At 43.4% G+C, this 23,432-nt stretch overlaps 1 protein-coding gene across 3 annotated transcripts in view; it reads left to right on the top strand.

The window, feature by feature from the left end:
• Positions 1–23,432, top strand: part of LOC146557276 (neuropilin-2-like) — a 96,128-nt gene that overhangs the window by 49,950 nt on the left and 22,746 nt on the right. For all 3 annotated transcript variants that reach the window (XM_085248440.1, XM_085248441.1, XM_085248439.1), the window contains exons 9-13: positions 4,778–4,953; positions 5,691–5,858; positions 6,898–7,042; positions 20,272–20,346; positions 22,639–22,803. In XM_085248440.1, the coding sequence (XP_085104566.1) occupies positions 4,778–4,953; positions 5,691–5,858; positions 6,898–7,042; positions 20,272–20,346; positions 22,639–22,803 (729 nt within the window). The remainder of the gene's footprint in view (positions 1–4,777; positions 4,954–5,690; positions 5,859–6,897; positions 7,043–20,271; positions 20,347–22,638; positions 22,804–23,432) is intronic.

Raw genomic sequence — 23,432 nt, 5'->3', positions numbered from 1 at the left:
TGCAACACACCCACCCTCGTGTGCACTCTTGCCCTTTCATATACATACACCCCTTCTCTGTCTCCCCCCCACACACACACACACACACACACACTCAGCCCTAATAGAATAATACTAGAGTGTGATGTGTGGGTGATAACATCAGAGAGTAACAGGCTCTCAGCTTTCATCTGCAGCCCTGGCAAACAAACACGATTTCAACCAGCATAATCAGCTCAATACTATAAATAGATAAAACTTAATTAGACTGTCTGTGTTTGTGTGTGCGTCTGTGCGTATATGGTAAAAGACAGAGAGTTTCAATCCATTTGAGCATATCTGTGTGCATGTGTGTCCCGCTCCACTGTATCATTATTAGGTTAGGGCCTCTCTCTGCTGCCATCGTAGCGGCCATTGAGAGGGACAGATATGCTCTTATCCAGGAGGGCTATTTCAGCACCCACACAAATCACAATCACACCGAAACAATATGATACTGAGTGTGTGTGTGTGATAGATAGACAGGGATGTGGAATATATCAGGTATCTTGCCTGTGTTTTTATTTTTTTACTCTATTTTAACACCTGAAATTGCATTATATATCACTCTGCCTTTTTCACTGCTTTCAGGAGTGAGAGCATATATAACCCCCGTTTTTTGGGGCATCGCCCTGCCTTTTGCTCATCCCTGCCACCTTGCGATTCCTGTCATCCATCATGAGAAAAACATTGAGTTTATATGCAAAGTCTTGACACTTTCAAGGCTGGTTTTTGTAACGAGGGATGTCAGAGTTTGATATTTCCGAGGCTCGTGGCGAGAAGCAGAAACTGTTCTGCTGCAGTTTCAGGGAAAATGTCCATAACCTGCTGAAAAAGCCCAAACATACCTGCTAATGGCCATGCAGTATCTTTTCTGAGCACACAGACATGCAGGCAAACACACAGTCAAACACACTGCCAGGGGGAATGTGATAATGCCCTACACAAGCCTATAAAGGCAGACATAAAGCAGTCAGTCACTGACATGTCATTAACTTAAATCACACTTTTATGTCTTCTGCTCTACTTTTTCCTCCGTCTCTCTCTCGTCAGTATGTTTTTCTTCCTCTGTCCTTCTTTTACCTTTGCTGACAGCCACCATTCCTTCTTCCAGCATCCCTTCTTTAAATCTTCCCGTCCCTGCTCGTCCTCCCTCCATCGCTTCTCCCTTAATCTCATTTTATTTTAGCACCGCAGCACTTATCAATCATTTATTTTTAGCACCTTTTACTATTTTTCCCAGCAGGGCTTGTGTAGCGTGTGTATTTGTAGAAACTACACACGTGTGCGTCCAGCTGTGCGTATGCATCAGCTAAGTAGCGCCTCGGCGCCGTACTTGTGAGACCCCGTTATCAGAAACGGCACAGTGGGAGTTTGTGTTCACCTGTGTGTGGGCGAAACATCAGAGCATACGTGAGAGGAAGTGGGCTTCTGAGAGACCTTTACTGTCCGACTGCTGTGTGCATGTGCGTGCATTTGAGAGCTGAAACTATTTCTGCTATGCTATCTGTAGAGGTGATATGCTGCACTCCTACGTTAAAGGAGCTGCTAAAATACACTGATGCAGGAAATAAGAAACACAAAATAAATGACAGGGGAACAGCGTTTCCTTCTAGCTAATCGGTTTTCATGTCTGCTGTAGAGCTCGAAGGAGCCATCCAGCCTGGCTGGAGCTGTTGTTGTTTATTGTTGATTCATTATTTACCATTCTGAGGCACAAACGTCACGGCATTAAACATTCATCTCCGTGAAGACCTGAAGAATGTCACCATCAATCACCGTCAACCTTCACTGTCAGCCGGCTCTCTCTCTTTCCCACTTGCATCTCCCTCGCTCCCTCTTTCTCACCCTTTCCTATTCACTTGCTGCCTTTTCAGTCCATCTCCCCGTTTGACCTTTTGTCTATCTCTTTATCGTCCCTTTGTCCTCTAACTCCTCCTCCTCACCTTTGTCTTGCTTTCCTCCATCGCTCTTGTCTTCGTCCCAGATCAGAACTGGTCACTTTGGTTTTTTTGGTTCCTTTTGTGTTTCGTCATTATTCATGGCAGTACCATATTTTGATGCTTGTCGGACTAAAAACCATTTGTCAGTGTAATAAACAGTATCCCTTTGATCTCCAACATGCTTTCATTAAGTGCTCCCATTTGAGAGTTCTCTGGCTCAATTCCCCATGAAGAATCCCCCTTTGGTAGGCAGGTTAAAATTATGCATCAACTTTGCAGCAGCAGGAAGGCAAAATAATGAAATGGGCTGATGGAAAGCAGCTCAAAGGCACCGCGCCGCGTAACACACAAGTTGTTGTTTGTGTCACAAACACAACATTTTGCTCCCAGATTAGATCAAACAGTGTCGCCAAAATATTCCAGACCTGAAAGCGACGTTCATTTATGAAGGATTGTTAAAAGACAGATGCTTTGGTGTAGCAGGAGCATGCAGACGGAGAACAGTCCAGCATCGTTTGAAGAATCATGAAAATATCAGATTATGGCCCGTTATGTCCAAATTACTTACCAGATACAGTCCTGTGCAAATGTGTCTTTGTATTTTCTGTCTTTGTTACTTTGTTACTAGCAGCCTGTCCCAAAATTCAACTAAAGAAATGTCTTTAGTTGGCTCAATAAAAAATAACAAAGTTTGACAGACATGAAATTGGATTTTTGCACCAACAAGGTGATTCCCAAAGTGCGATTAGCTGGAAACTTGGCATATCTCAGCCTGGTGTGCAGTGTGTCCTTAAAAATTTAAGAAAACTGGACCAAAGTGGCGGACTGAAGAAGAAGTGGTGTGTCCTGGACTGGACTGACTGTGGCTACAGGTCTGATGGAGCGATGAATGCAAATTGGACATTTCCAGTTCAAGTCGTTGTCAGTATGTACGCAGGAGGTCAGGAGAGCGGTCCAACAGTGAGTGCCAGTGCAGTGAAGGCATATATCCTAGCTGAAAAAACACACAGTGGAGCTTCAGTCATGGATGGGTCTCCCCAGGACTCGGACCGCAGCATTACTGAAGCAGTGTAGGATCATCCTGACAGAGGACACAAAGACAGAAACATCCAAAAAGAGCTTTAAATGTCCTTCAGGAAGCCTGGAGAACCGTTCCTGAAGATCCTCAGGGAAATTAGAAGAAAGCCTTTTTAACGAGGAAGGTGGTCGACATGTGCTGTACCTTTATCCCCAACAATACTGCTCCAGATGGCTCAGTAACCCGAGCTCTGGAGGGCCGGAAAATTTGTCTAAAACGATGCATGAGCACTCAGGTATTGGAAACCCAGTGGAGTCCTGGGTGGCATCCGTGTTTGGACGGGTGGATTCAATCTACCTGAGGAACTTAGATGCCATAGAGTGGGCCGAGGAGTGATACAACACGAGGTGTGGTGTCCTTTTGGAATGTCAAAAGAGGGATGTGGAGATACAGAAATTCTTTTATTGCTGCCATATAATCTGCATCATTATAACTGCATTAATAACATTCTTTACAGCATCATTCCATTTAATAATATTTCTTACAGATACTGCATTACAGTTGTTTATTGAAGATGTCCATTTGAGGATCCTTCCATTATGTTAACTTTTATTACAAGTACGGTTAGAAGTATTTTATGCACATTGCATATCTGTGCCTATTTTGAGTTGATGTTCGGTTCATTAAGGGTCTTAAGCTTCACTGCCGTGACTGTCCAGGTGATCCATGCTGAGGGAAACTAGAACATAGAAGGATAACTGCATGCTTACAGTACATATAATCTAGGAATAGGCCTGAGCAGAGGCCCAAATGTTTCCAGCTTCTTGTTGCAAACCTGTTGCATTTTATTCTACTTGGTAACAGATGAGCAGAGTCAAGAATTAGCCTCAGAGACCCTGAGGGCTTAAGATTTTCACCTTGTATGGAAGGTGTTATCAAAATGAGAAGTTCTATGTCTGTTTATAGCTATTAAAGATGTACAAGATGTACGATTAACTGCGACTAATGTCAGGAACCTATTTTAATCTGTCATTGATGCCATGGTGGGGGGGGGCGTGTACCCCACTGCTTTATAAGTGTCCACAACATGTATTTTGGTCAGAAGACATATGTTGATGTTTTCTCCGGGCTGTTAATAAACTCAACGTTTGATTGCACTTTTCTGGGGCCTCCGTGGTTTGTGACACTGCTCTGCATTGATCGATTTTGCGACATACCAAATATTGATTTTCAAGCGTTGTGCAAACTCCGTTGTTGCCCTATAGACTCTATTTCCATGTATGTTTGCATATCGTTCAATAAGTTGCTGCAGTTGTTTCTTACGAGCGACATATAAAGAACCGAGTGCTGTATATTACTCCAGAGGATTTCAGATTTTTAGCTTCCGGGCAGCCTCTAATATTACATAACTAGTTTCATATGCAGCATGAAATTCCCAGCGGTAAACATACAGTGAGCTGTAACAGCAGAGGACAGGAGAGCACATCACTGCATCAAACTTTAAATTCATAAAATCAACCATTTAGCACCAGTGTTGTTGCTGCTTTAATGTTTTTAGCTGCTGACTGATGTTTGAGGCACTGAGTCAGAGGACGGGAATGTTTTCCAAAACGTTCCCAAACTGCTTTTCTTTTATTAACAAAACGAAAAGAAATGAGGGGTATCAATGTTTGTTTTGTGCACTGATTGTAATAAGCTGGCAGAATAAATAGAAATCATCTTTCCTGCCTTAAACTTGATAAAAAATCCTCAGCGGTAGCATTAAGCACTCCTTCCTCTCTGTGTTCTGATCTATCAGATGCCCCCTGCTCAGAGCTGCAGGGCATGTTGTCTGGGTTGCTTCCTGACTCGCAAATCACTGCGTCCTCCATGAGGGACATCCACGGCTCCATGGGGGCCGCCAGGCTGGTGGCCAGTCGATCAGGCTGGTTTCCCAACCCAACGCAACCCATAGTTGGAGAAGAGTGGCTGCAGGTATGTCGCTATAGCCTAGCATCATTCATCTGCTCTGTCTTTTGATTTTTTTAAACTGTGTGTGAGAGGCGAGGGGTGAGCTGTCAATCACAAGGAAGCCACGACGTTGACCAAAACCTGCTTTGTCATAAATTTTACTCTTAATGGCAGCACAGTATAGGAACGCACTTCAGTTTATAACGGAGAACACTTGAAACCAGACACTGAGACCATAAACGTCAGAACATCAGAAAAGGTCGTCTGAAGTGATAAATCAAGCGGGGGTGGGGTCAGTTTCCCAGAGACTTGTTTTTGCAACTAAAGGAGCCATAAAAAAGCATCCACATCTGTCTTTTATAATGTAATCTACGGTTTGGTCAATCAAATACTGCAGGCCGGGCTTTTCCACACCTGCACTGGCGATCACAACATCCACCGAACCCACAAAATTACTGTAAAATGACACACGTGACAACAGCAGGGTCTCTAAACACTGATGGAGTTTTCAGCCATCGTTTAGATTGCATTTGTGAACTGACCTTGGTCATGAACTGCTATTGAATAGAAAGAAGAACCCATTTCCAAAGGCTGAATCTTATTAAAAGTTCCCCAATGGAAAACCAACGTTTGATTGATTATATGCTCGGGAAAGTCACAGTTGCCACAATGGGCAGGGGATCTGGAAATTGATCGGTTCCATGGCGCAGAGGGCGAGCGAGCAATAATAACTTTGTTTAACTTTGTTTTGTGTGCTGCAGGTGGACCTCGGTGTGCCCAAGATGGTGCGTGGCATTATTACCCAAGGTGCACGAGGCCTGGAGGGCAGTGCGGAGAACAGAGCATTTGTCAGGAAGTACAAACTGGCTCACAGCTCGAATGGCAAAGACTGGACCTACATCACTGACAGCAAGACTGGGTTTGCTAAGGTAGAGGAGAACACACACTCTCTCCTTGTTTTTGACACAAACGGGGGCCCCCTCTGTCCTCTGGTCCGCCGTCACTTCTCACTCATTTGCAGTTATTTATAGCCGTCTCTCAGCCGAGCCTTTCCCCCCGTCTCCCTCTCTTTCTCCTCGTCTTTGTCTTTTTCATTCTTGTCATTTTTCGCGAAAACGCCGCTTTATTACAGCCTCGGCTCCGATAATAATTCAATTTAATCACCTCGCTCGTCATTCTTCGTGCTTCTGTGTCTTCCTCTCCCCGAGTCCTGCGCTCTCCCTCTCTTCGTCTCTCATCCTCTATTTGTCTCTCATGGGTGTTAATTAAAAATGTCTTTCCTGCATCACCACTCAGCACTGCTGGCGTCTAACGCACTGCGAGACGGGCACTTTAAACTTTGTTCTGCTTTCTGAGTCTATGTCTTAAAACGCTTTAATAGTACTACTGAGTGCCTGGATTTTCTCCTGATGCTAAAATCCTGTTTTCTCTCACCTGCCTGTCTTTTTAAATGAGCGTCCTGGGAAATTCATCTTACGGTTTTTAAAATTTCAGAAATGGGGAACACAGAGGATACAGTTCAATTAATGAAACCAATAGTACAACTTTCACGGCCCACGTTTTTTGAAAGGATCGCTGTAGTCTTGTCTGTATGAAGCTTGTAATAAATCTTGTGCTTTTGCCAGAGGCTTCTTCTGCCTCAAAGACGATTTGGAAATCAAAGGAAACATCTTCTGTCTGTTGTTTTTTTGACACATGTCGCTCTGGGCGGGGAAACAATGCTAGTTAGTGTCTTATTTATCAAGACTTCCATTTTTTTATTGGTTTCTCATCAGGCGGGATAGTGAAATACCAACACTTGACTGCCTCCACTGGATTTTCTGTTGTTTTAGGAATTTTTTAAAATGGTCAAACAGATTTGGGCACCAGGCAAAAATGTATTGCTGACTGCCTTTGAAACGATGTCAAAGAATTTAGCATCAAATGCAGTGAAACTGTTTCGTGCTCACCTTTCACATTCTTCCTCAGATCTTTGAGGGCAACGGCCACTACGATACTCCCGAGGTGCGGAGGTTTGACGAGATAGTGACTCAGCACATCCGAGTCTTTCCAGAGAGATGGTCGCCCGCCGGGATCGGCATGAGGATGGAGGTTCTCGGCTGTGACCTGCCCGGTAGGAGCGCACACACGTGGATGATAGGACAAACTACACACAGATGAAATAAAGTTGCATGCGTGGATAATGCAGGAATGAAAGTGGAATACATCTGCACATATACGATAAATTAAACGATCATATTTCAAAACCAAACACGTGCTCTTTAAATCAGAGATTTTTGTCTTTGTCCTCGTCGTCTTTTTATCTGCCCTGTGTGTGGCTTTGTGCTCTGATATGTACGCACGCTACAGCGACACAGTTTTCCTGGTGCTGGACTTGGATTTTTTCACTACAATGCCAGAATCTCAGCTTTAATTCAAGGATTCAAGCGTGTCATATGAAACCAGATGTTACATTTTAAATACTTGATGGCACATTCTTTGTCCAGAACCTGTGGACCTGCAAAAATGTGTCAGTTGCTTTCACTGTATTTGTGGGTTATCATCCATCTGTACTGCCTGTCCAGGCAACTTTGCTGTATTTGGTGGAATATGAGCAGGAAGTTTGTCCCTACACTTGAGAATTCATCCCAGTGGTTCTTTCTTCTTATGCATCATCAGTAAAGACTGGTGGCCCATCATTATGAAGGGTGCTTCCAGATGGGGTTTGTCTTGCTTTTGATACTGAACACTGGTTTGCACCTTGTGCTGAACCTTCTGCATTTCCCTCTTCAAGTCCTCTCTGCATGATGCACTTGGATAATAACACGCTGACCTCCAGGAGAGTACTCTTTACCCGGCAGTGTTTCTTTATCTATCCTGAGATCATTTGCTGAGCTTTACATGTAGCTGAAATGACTATTGAACCCTTTATGTTTCCCAAAGCAGCTCTTAGGCTCTGAAACTCTTAAACTTAATAATAGCTGCACTGTGATCTTTGGTTCTTCCCTCTGTTTGCTTGTGAAGAGCTCTGTGATTTTCAGAGCAACTAAGATAACAAACCTGTGTGTGTGTCCAAACAAACGTACATATATATGAATAACTGTAGTATTTGTGCTTCTGTCATGGATTCTCCAACATATCGGTTAAAGTTAATCATCTTGCTCTGCGGGAGGGTTTTCCACATGTCTGGACAGGGATTAACATGTCTAGGTCATGGGACTTTTACTAATAGTGGCCAGCTGTGGACTATATTGTGTTCCCAGCCCATTATGTTAGCAGCATGTTGCTAGTGTGTCGTGAAGGATTAGGTGAACTTTGGTGTTTTCCTTTTCCTGTTGTGTTTTTTAATATTTTAGCGGAAGCCGTTGTTTATCAGGAGTGCTTCTTAGTGTGCAGTGTGTGTAAAGTGATGAATGTGGACCATTACTCTGTGTGCCACTTTACTGAGCTGTGTAACTACAATTTATTATAATATGCTAGCGTTGCATGGACCTTGTTAGCTGTGGCAAGCATTTTTTTTTCAGCTCGAAAATAATTTAAGCATTAAAGCAATCCATTGTACAAACCTGACACTTTTTTTCTTCTGCTTAACTTGAGCAGTAATAATGAGCTGTTTAAATTTCCACTAGATGAAGCAGAGACAATGGATCCAATGTTATTAAAGCTGGGATGTTTGAATGCATGATAATATGATCGTGTCCTTTAGATAGCCAGTTATTACACAGTAATACACAGTAACAGCAGTTGAGTTGTGTTTTCATAACCAGACCTCTATACCTGCTGCTGTTACGACCAGTCCTCTCCTTCCCCGTGCTCTCTGCTTCCAGCGTTTTCAGATTTTACTGCTTCAGTCAGGTTGTGACAGGTGAAGACGAGAACAGGAAATGACACGTACCTGTTCCCAGTGGACACGAAGGGGGTTGTTGCTGCGACCGATGGCTCCAACTCTGTGTCTCTGAGCACGTGTGTGTCCATTTGGGTTTCCAACAGAGAGAGAGGGGGGAACCCGAGGGGAACGTTATATCCCAGATGTGTCAGGCCTAACCAGGAGGCCGGTGATGATGGGGACAGAAGGGCAGCCTCTTCTGTTCTTAATACAGCTTCTAACAAGTGACCGTGGACGGAGAATAATGCAGATTATACAGGAAAATCACGGCGTTTCAGGAGGTGTTGAGTCCTGACATGACACCATCGATGTGCTGTAGCATGTGGTGATTTACGTCTTTGCACTCGATATTTTCAAACTCTTCATGAAGCCTCTTTAAACTTTTAGTCTCTCCTTCAATGAAACAAGAACAGAGATGTCACTGGACATCGTGGGCCACATAAGTGTAAAAAGTTTAACGACACAGTTAATCTCTGACATAATACAACAAAGTGCAAGTTCAACAGTCTCAGTTATTCTACATGATAAAGAAACGCTGCTGTAGGAAATGAAAGAAACCAGTCAGCACGACTCGTTCAGCTGAAGTGTGAAACTACAGAAAAAGTTCTGGGAGCTCGTTACCCAGACAGTCCTGTGATTATAAAGCACAAAGTTTTTTAAATGCACAGAAAATGTTTTTTCTCTGTATAAAAAACAACAAAACAAGTGCATTTCTATAGTAGATGGTGAAAACTAGGATTTTTTCTGGCGTTTATTGGTTATCTGTTAGTTAATTACCTTTGTGTAGTATGAAAGGCCATGGGGGACTTTACTGACTCTTTATCAGCAGGGAAAGCTGTGACAATACAATTAAAAGTCTAAAATTTATGGCCTTGGTGGGCCGATTTTGGCTCCCGGGCCTTATGTTTGACTCACCTATACTACATTAAATATGCAGTCAAAGCCATTAAACTCCATCTGCTTATATTTAACAGTTTTTCCAGTTAAACCTTTTGGTTCAAGCGTAACACAAACCTAACAACGAGGACCCGGGGAGAGCTGCTTTTTTTGGCCATAAGAAAAAGTAAAATATGCATAAACAGAAGTAACGTCTGACACGAGCGCACTGGTTATCCTGTTCATAAACTACGTGTGTGATAATCGTGCACTCCATATCTGCACCACCATCTCCATGACTGTAGTGCAGATGCACATCACTGCGGTTGTGCTTGCCCTGGTTGTCTGCTGGTCTGGCTTTCGATGTGTGCGCGCCAGATGTTTGCCTTCTGGTTGTAATCCGTGCATTACACACGATAACAGTTCACTTCCACTTCACGTGTGCAGCACAGTAACCATCCAAACTACAACACACAACCACACACTAAGATAATTGTACGTCTTTAGTGGCTTAGAGAAAGTGAGCATTATTAAATTTCACTTTGTGCGCGTCTTAAACGGCCTCCATCCTAACTGATGTGAGGATAACGATCCAAAAACGATCCAGTCATTCCGACCTGTTTCCTCCTTGCTCCTGTGTGTTTTTGTTCTACCGGTTGTTGTAAAAGAAGATTAAATATTAAATATTCAACGGTGCATCAAATCAAATCAAATCAAATCACTTTTTATTGTCACATCACATGTGCAGGCACACTGGCACAGCACATGCGAGTGAAATTCTTGTGTGCGAGCCCCACAAGCAACAGAGATGTGCAAACACAACAACACAAACGAGCAAAATACAAGAATGGCCAACCTGAAACTAATAAATATATGTACAATATATAATAGTGTATGCATTTCTGGATGTGTATACTAAATATTTTCCTACGTGTGTGTGTGTGTGTGTGTGTGTGTGTGTGTGTGTGTGTGTGTGTGTGTGTATACACATTTTTACAAATTAAATAGTAAAAAAATAAAATAAAATAATAATAATAATAATAAAATATATAAAATATACAGAGTTGAATATGTGCAAAACAAGTGGCATTTATATACAGTGTGGAGTGCATAATGTTGAAGTTCCAGTAGTGAAGCTGAGGTGTCTATGACGTGTTCAGCAGTCTGATGGCCTGATGGAAGAAGCTGTCTCTCAGTCTGCTGGTACGGGACCGGATGCTGCAGAACCTCCTTCCTGATGGAAGCAGTCCGAACAGTTTATGGCTGGGGTGACTGGAGTCCTTGATGATCCTCCCCGCTTTCCTCAGGCAGCGCTTCCTGTAGATGTCTTGGAGGGAGGGAAGCTCACCTCCAATTATCCGTTCAGAGCACCGCACTACTCGCTGGAGAGCTTTGCAGTTGTAGGCGGTGCTGTTGCCATACCAGGTGGTGATGCATCGAGTGAGGATGCTCTCAATGGCACAGCGATAGAAGGTCCTGAGGATGCGGGGGCTCATGCCGAATCTTTTCAGTCTCCTGAGGAAGAAGAGGCGCTGCTGCGCCTTCTTCACTGTTTTGTTTGTGTGTACTGACCACGTAAGATCCTCAGCCAGGTGTACGCCAAGGAACCGGAAGCTGCTCACTCTCTCCACAGCAGCGCCGTTGATGGTGATGGGGGTGTGTACTTCTCTGCACCTCCGGAAGTCCATCAGTTTCAGTCCAGTGAACACAGCTGTTTACACCTAAGTTAGAGAGTCGCAGACATTCACGTTCGTCCTTCTCACCGAGCTGACGTGCACACAGTTACACGTTTTAAAAAAGGATCCTTAATCTTCTTTTGTTTAGCGAAACACGGAGATGCACACTGACATCCTCACACTCCAAAGCTTTGCATTGTTGTGACCTTTTCAGGAACATTTCCACATCAGCAAAACTCTAGATTCAGCAAATATAAACAGAGACAGCTGCACCTATAATTAGGATTCCCCCTTTTTTCTTCACACTTTAGCACAAATAGTCGAATCGCATCCCGCCTGTCTCGCCGCTCAGGAAATAGTGGGCTTGCATTAATGAATTCATTAATAAATAAGCAGCGTATCGCCGTCATACGCTCTCCAACACAGTCGCAAACATTTACACTTATTCCCGGGAACGCATCGATCCAAGCAGCCAGTTTAACATGCAGCTAACACTGTTCTCTTTTTCTGGGGACTGAACTTCGTCTATACTGAGCCTGTTCAAGCTCAGCTCACAGTTTTTTATTGAGTGAATCGAGTTTGCTTCCTGGTAGTTTTTGATATAAATAGAAACTTTTCAGCCTTCGTCCTCACTGAGATGCTTCACAACAGTGCATACAGTGTACTCACAATTACTATAAGACAAAGACAGTGTAACACACTGTCAGTCATAGCAGCAGCTTTAACGAATTTAAAAGGAAACTGCTTTTCCATTACTGCCCCTGCGTTGTTTTCCTTTTACAGTGAAGCACGCTGACCTGGCCACAGGGCTGTAAAACAATTTCCTCACATGAGAGAGACAATCTCAGCGCACAATTGCAATGAAGAAATCCAAAATTACACATCCGAGGCTCTTCAATCATGTCGTTTACCATCTCATTATTGTGCCAAACTTTCGGTGCAAAAACAGAAACAAAAGCCAGAATATTATTGCGGGACTCGTTCTAATCATTCACGCTAGCTACGGAGGCAACGTGTAATTTAGGTCTCGTAACCCCGACTGTTGGATCTGAACTCTGAGCTCGCACGCTGCCAGTTTTGTTCATGTTTTAAATGAGTGAGCTATCAGAACATCTGCTACACTCTCATCTCTTTCACTCCACACCTAGCTGTTGGCAGGCACGTATGTACACATACACACACACACACACACACACACACACACACACACACACACACACACACACACACACACACACACACACCACCTGTTTGGCACAAAGATGTGAGTTTGGTTTTAGTTGTGTAAATACATGCTTAGTTTCTCATCACATTTGATAACTACATTGTTATGGGCGGGGTGCTTGAGGAAAATAATGGAGACAATGACAAACACAGACACAGAGTGAAAGCGGCCTTTGTCCGGAGCCTCCGAGTGCTTAATAACAGCGTTATTTTTATTCAGCTGCTGCTGCTGCTCTCGGGATCACGGAAGTCTTAAAATACCGCCAACCAGATTGCGACACAAATTATGCTTCCTTATTATTATGTTCCAACAAAACGGCAATGATTAGCACGATAGGAGCCTCACTCGTGGCTGATGAATGCTGCTTTTCACCGCAGACTGTAAATGAAGGATAAGCATGGCTTGCAGCTCTGCAAGAAGAGCCACAAACATGCACTCTTTCTCATGGTCAGCAGGGGGCGACTCATCAGAAGTCAATGGGCTCAGATCTCGATGAGTGTCTGCACAGTGTTCATTTTGCAAATTATGATCCCCATTCGATTAAAAAAGGAGGAAAGAGCAGCGTGTGGCTGATTTGCTGTGACCGTGAACTTCTCCTGCAGTTTCTTGGCCTGATCGCCACCGCCTGCCTATCATGTCACCAAGACGACGACGGCATAAATGGCTCTGCTCGCGGCTTCACAGAATAATGTTACATTGGCCTCATGTATCTTTTATGTACGGTTTATGTCTTTTTATTAAAAATATGGACTCTAAAAGAGTGCTGTGTGAAATTCTGCAGGATGTGGGGAAGTACGTCGAGCAGGGAGGGTTTGACGGACTGTCCAAAGAACAGAGCACGTCGTCCTGAGTGAGAAATCCCGGTGCAAATGTGGATTGAATGTTGGCAAAGCGTACAGCATTAAATTTCCATGTAGGAAGCTTTAACTCTGGCTGTGACTTTATGACGAGTGTTGTAATATGCACAGGCGACTAATGGCCAAGAACTTTTCCTTTGTCAGTCACTGACACGCGGAGAAGTTGGACCAGGTAAACACACGTCAGTCGTTACAGTGGCACCCTGGAGGGGAGCGCTGCTGATCGTCCTTGTTAAAGACATTCTGGAGGTGTTTTCCAGCAAGTCATTCAGATTTAGCCAAGTCTGTGTGTGTGTGTGTGTGTGTGTGTGTGTGTGTGTGTGTGTGTGTGTGTGTGTGTGTGTGTGTGCTAGGTCCAGCTTTGCTGATTGCATTCACATGTGGGCCATGGCCTGAGTCCAGACACTTTCATGTGATCTGCAGGATGTGTCCTCAGTTACACCCACTGTTCTCTCTCCCTGCTCCTCTTGCCTTTTCTCATTTCACTGAAGAAATGAAAGTGGTTATGAATGCAATGCCGCTTCCAGTAACAATAACTAGTATGCAGATTGGGTAATTTTATGTTTTAATAGTATTCAGATACTGGGAAAGAGCTGCACACGTCACTGTGATTTTTGTTTTTCTAACCGGGTTGTCCAAAGTCTTTTTTTTTTTTATGGAAAAGCAGAAATGGAAAAAAGGTTTGCGAGAGGTTTTGTTCATGTTTGTGGCTTCTGCAGGTTTCACTGTGTCCTGCCAAGGCTCCTGCAACAAGACACAGACACACTCCATCTCTCCAGAGTCCCCACCTTCTCTTCTCTGTTTTTATACTTGTGATTTCTTCCTCTCTCATCTTTAAAAACTCAAACTTGTGTCCATCTAATCAGTGCACAACAGACTCAGGTAGTGCACAACGTCTACAGAAGAACCGGGATGTAAAAATAAACAGCAATCAGTTTTAAGATCCTGCAGGGATAGCTGTTCTAAATGTTTGCACCACACCATGTTCCAGAGTGTCTGATAACACAATGCACCAGGCTGAGCGACAAAAAATCAATTGTCCACCACGGCGGAGAAGCCGAATGCCCTGCAGCTGTGCTCTCGGTTCGGGGTTATGCTTTAGCAGAGACAAAAGGCCAAGTTTGCAGCTCACAGTGATGTTCTACTGTTAAGTGTTGAGCAATCTAAACTATTTTAACCACACAACAGGGATTTGTTTACTTCAGGACAGCTCAGTTTATCTGTTCCTTCCCTTCTCTCTGAGATATCACACATGGAAACACTTAGGATGCGGTCCAGGTTGGTTGCGGATGCCTGTGTGTATATGCAGGTAGGGCTCAGTGTGCAATGAAAGCTCGTCTTTTTCCAATATAAATATTTAAGTTTGGCTCAGCATGCCTTTCAGTGTTTCTCAAATATGCCTTTCTCTTTTTCCCCTCTGTTTCCTCATCCTTCCATCCATCAAACTATGCAAAAGCCCAACTGGAGGGCTACACGAATACTGCCCTCGCTCTCAATCGCTATGTTTAAAAATGATTTCATTTCTTTTTAGCCATAAACCTCTGTGCTCACGTAAGACAACATGTTGCCCTTGTCCCAAACCGTACGTCCAGCCTATCATGTGCCGCACCTGAGGCTTAATCCGACCACGCCCGAGTCTTGGAAGGAGACAACAGCTTATTAGTGCTTGGTGAGCGAGAAAGCTGTCCTTCTCTTCTCCATAGATCCTAATGGCCTACTTAGCTTAATGTTTCTTTCCACACTTAAATTCATTTTCTCTGTAGCTCACCATGTTTCACTGATGTAGTTACACATTCACTGCCAGCAGCTTCTTTTTATCATCTCAGTTGTTGTCGTACTTGTCTTGACACTTAAGGCAACAATTACAGTCGTATACCTTGTGGTGCTTTGTTGCACAATGGGCTAATGAGCAATTTACTGTCTGTAGTTTCCTGACATGAAGAGTGCTTTTGCTTCTCAGCTGCAAAGCTCATGGCTCTGCCTTTTAACCAGAAGTTTGATTGTTGGCAGCTCTTTAACCACAGTCATGTGCTCAGTTTTTGCAGAAACTCCCCTTCCCTGTCTACTAATGTGAAACCTTGTGGTCCACTGTAGCACTTATCATTAAAAAATAATTTAAAAATATTATATAATTGGTAGCTTTCTGTACAATTTAGTCTGGAAATCATACGCTGCTGTAAAGACCTCATTTTCCAAACCACTCATTTACAGATGGAGTCATAATGAGCTTAAGTCACATACAGTACAAACAAGCCACAGCTCTGGGTTTAAGAACAGTTGTCTGATTTGGCCTTCAGATGTTTTCCAACATCACCTGAGATGTGATGTCATATTTTAGCATTTAACAGCCCCCTGCTTTAGACTCATTGCACAGCACTAGGATCAGATTTTCTACTTTTATCTGCTTCCAAGTATAATGCTGTCATCACCAAGTGCTTTGAGAAACTGGTTCTGGAGCGCATCAGAACTAGAGATGGACCGATCCGATATTACGTATGGGTATCGGTCCGATACTGACCCAAATTACTGGATCGGATATCGGCGAGAAATAAAAAATGTAATCCGATCCATTAAATATCAAAAAAGCACCTCACAAAACTTGCTACACGGCGTAACTCGGCTCATAACCGTAGCACGTCGCAGCAGTATGCATCACGTGATGGAGCGGCTGTGTGTATTTGTAGCCTCCCAGCATTTCATCTCCGAGGAAGTTATCCCAGAGAGAAGTAAAGCAAGTGTGTAAGTTCATCTCTGAATGTTTGTAAAGCATTCCCACATTAAGCTTAACAACAGATATATGGAGCGACTGCCTCTCTCTCTCCCTCCTGCTGCTACTTCAATCATGAAACTGATCAATGATCAGCTGATCGGCTCTCTTCTTTGTTTTTGGCCCACTTTGCACCAGAAAGAGGAAACCAGCAGCTGAACAACAGCAGCACGTTTAACCTTGATAAGCTGTTGTTAGAATTTATTTATTATTACTTTCTACTCGAGGATCTTTTTCTACGCAGCTGACGGCTGTAACTGTGCAGGGGCGGATCTAGCAAAGTTTAGCCAGGGGGGCCGATAGGGCATTAACAGGGAAAAGGGGGCACAAAGACATACTTTTCTTTCTTATTCTCATTTAAAATGTCGAGCTTTTAATAAATAATTATCTGACAGCCAAAGTTTTAATTTGATGTAAAATATATAGAAGGCCATTACTGTATATATAACTGTTAAGTCTAATATACCCTACTAAGCTATAGTACTTTTTCCTTTGGGAAGGTAGCATCTGTGAATTCTGCAGTTCTGTTGAAGAAAGATGTTGAATCTATTTAATTATTCTTGAAAAATAATTTATTTCTGTGCATTTTCCCCCCTGCATCAAATTAAATTTGATTACATCGATTAAGCATCATGAGGTGGGGGGTGGTTCCCTATTTTCTTTTGCTGGGAGTTTGCAACCCTGTTAGTAAGGTTGCTTAATATTTCTGCTAACTACTCTTTAAAATACCAGAATAGGGAGGATGGTGCAGGTTTAAGTTTATTAGATTGACCAGTGTTGCTGAACTATGAAATATTTTGGGCGCAGTGTATTTTTTACATACAGGTATAACAGAATAGCTTTAGTGTTGTTATTTATTTAAACTTGAGTATAAACTTATACAAAATGCAGCAAGATATTAAAAAAACGTTTTATTGATTAAAAAACACACTATATCGGATTCATATCGGTATCAGCAGATATCCAAATTTATGATATCGGTATGGGTATCGGACATAAAAAAGTGGTATCGTGCCATCTCTAATCAGAACCTGTTTCCCCCCGGCTCTGGACTCACACCAATTTGCATATCGGACTAACAGCATAGGGCGGTCGTGGCTCAAAGAGTTGGCAGTTTGTCGTGTAACCGGAAGGTTGCCGGTTCGAGCCCCGGCTCGGACAGTCTCGGTCGTTGCAAGACACTTCACTTGCCACCTACTTCTGTCAGTCGGCCCCAGGGCAGCTGTGGCTACAACTGTAGCTGCCTCCACCAGTGTATGAATGTGAGAGTGAATGAATAGTGGTATTGTAAAGTGCTTTGAGGGCCCCGAAAAGCGCTATATAAATGCAATCCATTATTATTATTATTATTAACAGATCCACCGAAGACGCCATTGCTCTCCACACAGCTTCTTCCCCAAAGCGATCACCATACTCATAAGTGGCTGATGGGCCCCACAAGTATAGTAGCACGCCAATTTTCTGTCCTCACAAACATGCACACACACACACACAAACACACACACACACAGGTTAGCAAGTTCCGTCTGTAAGGAAGGCATGCCTTTCAGTCTTTCAGTCATTAAGTGGAGGAAATCCCCTCCATACTTACACACGTGCACCATGTCACCAATAATTGAGTAGCAACAGCTTTCTCTGTCTCTTAGACACACACACACACACACACACACACACACACACACACACACACACACACAGTGTCAGTAGTCATTATTTAGGCTGACAGAGGTAGATTTATACCCAGAGCTCTTTCCATAATTGAACAGTTTTCGTCTCTGTGTTTCCGCTTTGCCTTGCTCAGTCAGCAGCTTTACAATGAGCCCTTGGGCCTGTGACACCTTCTGTTCTTCAGTTTAGAAAGTGTGCGTCTGTGTGTGGAAAAGATCGAGTCGGAGGGTCTCTGCAGGTTTCTGTAAGTCAGCTCTGGTGGACCCATCTGCAGAATATGTACGTCAGGATTGGTTTTTCTCATGCACGTCAGTTTCAATCTTCCCACGAGTGACTGAACTCTGCCACCTTGTATTTGTCCTGCCATTTATTTCCATTCAGCAAGTAAGAGTTCAAGTTCCTGCAACAACATTTTTAAAAATATTATTAAATTAAGTTGTTTAAATTATTTCTGATCTTTACAGCTGATCCAGAGAGGAACCTGGTGGATTGAAAAAGAGGATGAGGAGTAGGAGGAGTTAAGAAGAGGGGAGGAAAGGAGAGCCAAATTGAATTAGGCAGGTGGAGAGGAGATGGAGATCGAAATAGGAGGCTGACTGGAGCTGTGTGTGGTCACTAATTAGGAAATTGGTGGTGCGAGGTGGAAAGGGTTATGTTCCCTTTTCGGTGTCTCCCTCTCATCTCCTATTCCTCCCTCTCTCCCCTCAACATGGGGGGCTAATTACAGTGGTAAAGGGCACCAAATTAAAACAGCTTAATGTCAGCAGCTGGGAGCTGCTTATTAAATGTTAATATCTAATTTTGAGCGTGCGCGTGTGTCTGTGCTGAAAGAGCAATATGAGTGTTTGGGCTTACATAATAATCGTGCATACTTTGACTGTGAGTGGACTGTGTAAACAACTCAAAGTAACGCACACACACACACACACATTAGAGTGGATGAACCCCAACACTGCAGTGCACTCAAAGCTATTAGCAGAGGCTTGCAAAGGTTACCAGTTAACACTAAACAAGACACACACACAGAGAAAGATCACCGCGTGAGTCATGGAAATATCTACAACAATTACACTCGAAGCAAATCTGCAGCAGTCTGAGATTCAACTGAATGATTAGAATCTACATCAAATAACAGTGGACAGAGTTACAGCACAGAGAAAAGTGCTGAAAGGTGGAGGAGAGTGAGAAAGAGCAACAGGAAGAGACGAAGAAAGAGCTGCAAAGAGAAATCGAAATATACCTCAGGGAGAGACGACAGAGAGAGAGAGCGAGGGAAAGAGTTATGGAGACGAAAATTGCGGTTGTGGTAAAACAGAAACAAGACTGGGTACGATTTCACTTCTGTGCAGGAGAGTCGAGAGAGAGAGGGAGCATGTGTGTTTATGTGTGTTTAGAGCTTTTTGTGGTGGCAATAGTGGTTTTGCGAAGCAGAGCCGATTCTGGTCCGATTTATTGTGACAAACGAGAGACAGAAGATGGAAAGAAGGAAAGAAATATGAAGGGAGGAAAGAAAGAAAAGCCACGAAACGAACAGAAGAAAAAAGTAGCTTCTGAGAATAATTTGGTGAGAGGTTTGTGGTGTCTGGCTTGTGCCACGCAAGCCAATCTTCTGTTCCCTTACGTCAACACGCAGACACACACTTACTTTCACCAGTGTGTGTGTGTGTGCGTGTGAGGGAGAGAGATGGGAAAGCATTCATTGCCGTTTAAGGAATCTTAACCAGCAGTAGAAAAACTGCTTATTAAGACCAGAAGGTTTCGGGGTTACACTGTCATACCCGAATGCTGACGTCTTTGCTCTGCAGGTCTGTGAGTGTGTGTGTGTTTGATCTATCATACACTCGATGCACGCTGCTGTGCTCCAAGGTCAGTGTGAGTGCAGCATCTATCATCATAGCATTGTGTGAGCGTGCATGCCAGCTTGCAGTGGATAAACAGAGCGGTGTGGCACAGTCCTGAGCTGAGTGCCAGCTCACTGCATCAGCTCGCTCTGTCTCTGCCTGGATCCCGACAAACGTCAACCCCCGAAAACGGCGAAGAGAATTTAAAGCATCGTCAGTTAGCGCCGTGTCTAAAGCCTGGCTTTGCTCAAACATCACAGCTGCACTGTTAAAATATTACTCTTTTCCACTGTGCAGCGAAGCAGTCGCAGAGCAAACTGTGAATATTTAACAAGACGAGCTCAGATTTAGTTATTCCAAGCCCAGCGTTGTCTCTGCTTATTATGGCCTGTATTTGTATAGCGCTTTACTACTCCCTAAGGACCCCAAAGCGTTTGACTGTCTTGGAGAGAAAACAATAAAACAAATTATCTATTGCCTATTCTATTCTATTCTATTCTATTCTATTCTATTCTATTCTATTCTATTCTATTCTAACCTTTTGTGTTTATTTTTTTGTGTTGATAGAAACCACCACTGTACCTGACACTGTGACCCCCACCACACCTAGAGTGGAACAGACAACCTCTGTGATGAGATCTGGTAAACACACACACACACACACACACACACACACACACACACACACACACACACACACACACACACAGTTTGTGAAACCGTCACAACCTGATCTATTGGTTTGTGTTTCTAGACACAAATTTTCACCTTTTTCGCCTCCTCGACGTGAATTTCTCACCTCTTATTTTCTTAAAAGCGTGTTTTCATCTGTCCGGTGTCACGTCCACTCGTTTGTGCCAGGCACACAAAACTGATGTTTTTCACATATAAAGTATGAAAAATCTGTTATGAAACGGCTGTGTGCAGGCAGGAAAAGGACCCAAAGTGCAGACTCCGGACACAAACGTGAACTTAAACAGCTTTAATGCTGAACTCAAATGGGTAACAAAACTGAGAACACAAAATACGCTTACACAGCAAGATAAGGGTAGATGAGGGTAGATCGCGACACAGAGAAACACAGGGCTTAAATACACAGAGGGGGCAATCAGGGAATGGTAACAGGAGGGAAACACAGTTGGGGCAAATCAGGCGTAAAGAAACAGGGGAAGCAAAACCAGATACATTAACATAAGACATGGACCTTCAAAGTAAAACAGACTGAACTTAAAGACACAGACTCACAGGCAGGCACTGCAACAGAGGGAACAGTAAACCATAAGGCAGAACTCTAACCAAGAAACCAAAGACTAGAAATGATAAATAATATAATAAACTCAAAACTCAACGACCCAGGCATCCTAACAAAATCCACGTTGGAGGCATTGGTGATGTGACCGAGTTCACATCATATCGGCACAGGTTCAGGGTCGCAGGGTGGGTGGAGTCTATCCCTGCTGTCATAGGGCAAGATGTAGAGCAGGGGTGGGCAATTCCAGGCCTCGAGGGCCGGTGTCCTGCAGGTTTTAAATCTCACCTTGGATCAACACACCTGAATCACATGATTAGTTCATTACCAGGCATCTGGAGAACTTCAGGACATGTTGAGGAGCTAATTTAGCCATTTAAATCAGCTGTGTTGGTTCAAGGACACATCTAAAACCTGCAGGAACACCGGCCCTCGAGGCCTGGAGTTGCCCACCCCTGATGTAGAGGGTCTATTTTAAAACACATTCATAATGTATCATTAAAGGCAAATTAAGAAGATGTACCCACACAAAACAGCTCGGTTTATAAAAAGACCATGCTGTGACTTAAAATGCAGCGGTCGCCACTTCTTTTCAGCTCTGTTTTCTTGGTTGCCGGGGTGAAGTGTCCTCACTCTGGACAGAATATGCGCCACACGTGCTAACTAAAGTTCCTGCTGAAATACATCAGTTTCAAAGTTCTGCTGACTGTCAGGAAAAAAGTTTTAAATCAACATATGCAAACAAACCGGTTATTTTTCATGACTATTTCACATTTTGCTGTAACACACACGCACGCTCAAGCTTTCTTCATTCAAGTGCATGCTATCTGCGCTCTCACATATGCAGATTTCTTGCATGCACGCATGCATTTATTTCTGCTCGTCTCTCATCCGCACACACACACTTGTGCACACACTCGAGCTCTTAAGGTCAAACTCATGATGTCAGTGTGCACCGTGGGGCCTCTGGGCTTTGAAGTCTGTTAGATTCAATAGTCCCACAGGAAGCTCTGTTTGAGTGAAAATAAGCTCGCACAGCCAGAGGATCTTCATACAAACACAGACTCACATATTGGGAATATGATTTCACAGCTATAGGTCACCGACTGCCTCACTGGAGTTTATGCAGAGCGTATTGTGATGTAGTTTAAGGAAGCGCCTTTGCTTTTTTGTTTCAGCACAACTGAAGGTAGCAGCTTATTGCAGTCTAATTACAGCATCATTTTTGCTTCTCATTTGTGCTCATCTTATTACTTTCATGTCACCCCTTGAGTTTTGTATCATTCACCTTTTGCTCCGCTGTTTTCTTTCTGTCCATTTTCTGTCTGTGTTTGCTTTCTGTTATCTCTGCTGCAATTACTCTTTCTTTCAGTCTGGCTTTTATTCTCCGTTACTCTAATATTTGTATTCAGTATGATTTTCAAGATGTCATATTGCATTGAGCGCTATTGCAAAACGTCTCAACACAATGCGAATGTCGCTCACGGCACTATCAAAATAAAGACCCTGCCATTACAGGACTGAGTCTCACAAAAGAAAACTGAGAAAAAAAGAATTTGTTTAAATCCAACACAATACTAAAAGCACTCAGAAGAAGCTGTCGGGTGGTAATCAGTAGTATTTTAGCCCAAACAGACACTTTTAAAACCTTTATTTGTAATCTGTTTTTCTTTCTCGATTCACAGCCACCACTCCGCCCCTGTCGGCCGTGTGTGGCTTTGAGCAGAGCCTGTGCGGGTGGTCGGCTGATCCCCAGTCAGGTGTGAGCTGGACCCTGCACACAGCCAGCAGCAGCTCCACTGTGCATGGCGCTCATGGAACAAGGCAGGACCTGGCACTGGGATCAGAAAGTGAGTACGCACGTACTTTGGAGACTGGAGGGGATAAAATGTGTGATTTTTGGAATGTGTTGCTTTAATTCTAACATGAGCCCGTCTCTTAAAGTTTCTCACCACGATGTCCTCTCACTGTATTTCTTGGCTGCTTGACAAAGATTTTGTCTTTTGCCACAAAAAAAAAATTCTGACATTTCCTCAGTGAGACAAAGCAAATTTCACATCATGTGAGAATAACCTCGCTAGCCCATTTAGCTACAAACAACCCATAATGCCTTCCTCTAAACTAAGAGGCACAATCTGTAGAGGACATTTGGTTCTGCAGACACACAAATGTCTAAATCAAAGAACAAATGCTCATTTTTAGACAGAATTTTGAATAAATCTTGAATCTGGTCGGGTTAACCTGAGCATTATGTAAGCTGCTTTAAACCCCAGTCACACAGGTGTGGAGACCGGCGGGAGCCACCGGTTGATAAGGGAAAAACCGAGATTCCTCATCCAGTTGGAAGGTGATGGCAGGAAGTTGCTTTGGTTGGTACGAGACTGTCGTGGTCGATCATAGTTTGCATAGGAGACGCCAACTACTCGCTAGGCGCTAGCAAAATCCAAATTCAAACCTAGTAAAATAAGATATACCCCAT

The sequence above is a fragment of the Mchenga conophoros genome, linkage group LG16 (genome assembly GCF_057382185.1).
Source record: "Mchenga conophoros isolate Kocher_MC1m ecotype Shallow Benthic linkage group LG16, M_conophoros_male_GT1.1, whole genome shotgun sequence".
Classification (NCBI taxonomy): Eukaryota; Metazoa; Chordata; class Actinopteri; order Cichliformes; family Cichlidae; genus Mchenga; species Mchenga conophoros.
This window is presented reverse-complemented; position numbering and strand designations above follow the sequence as displayed.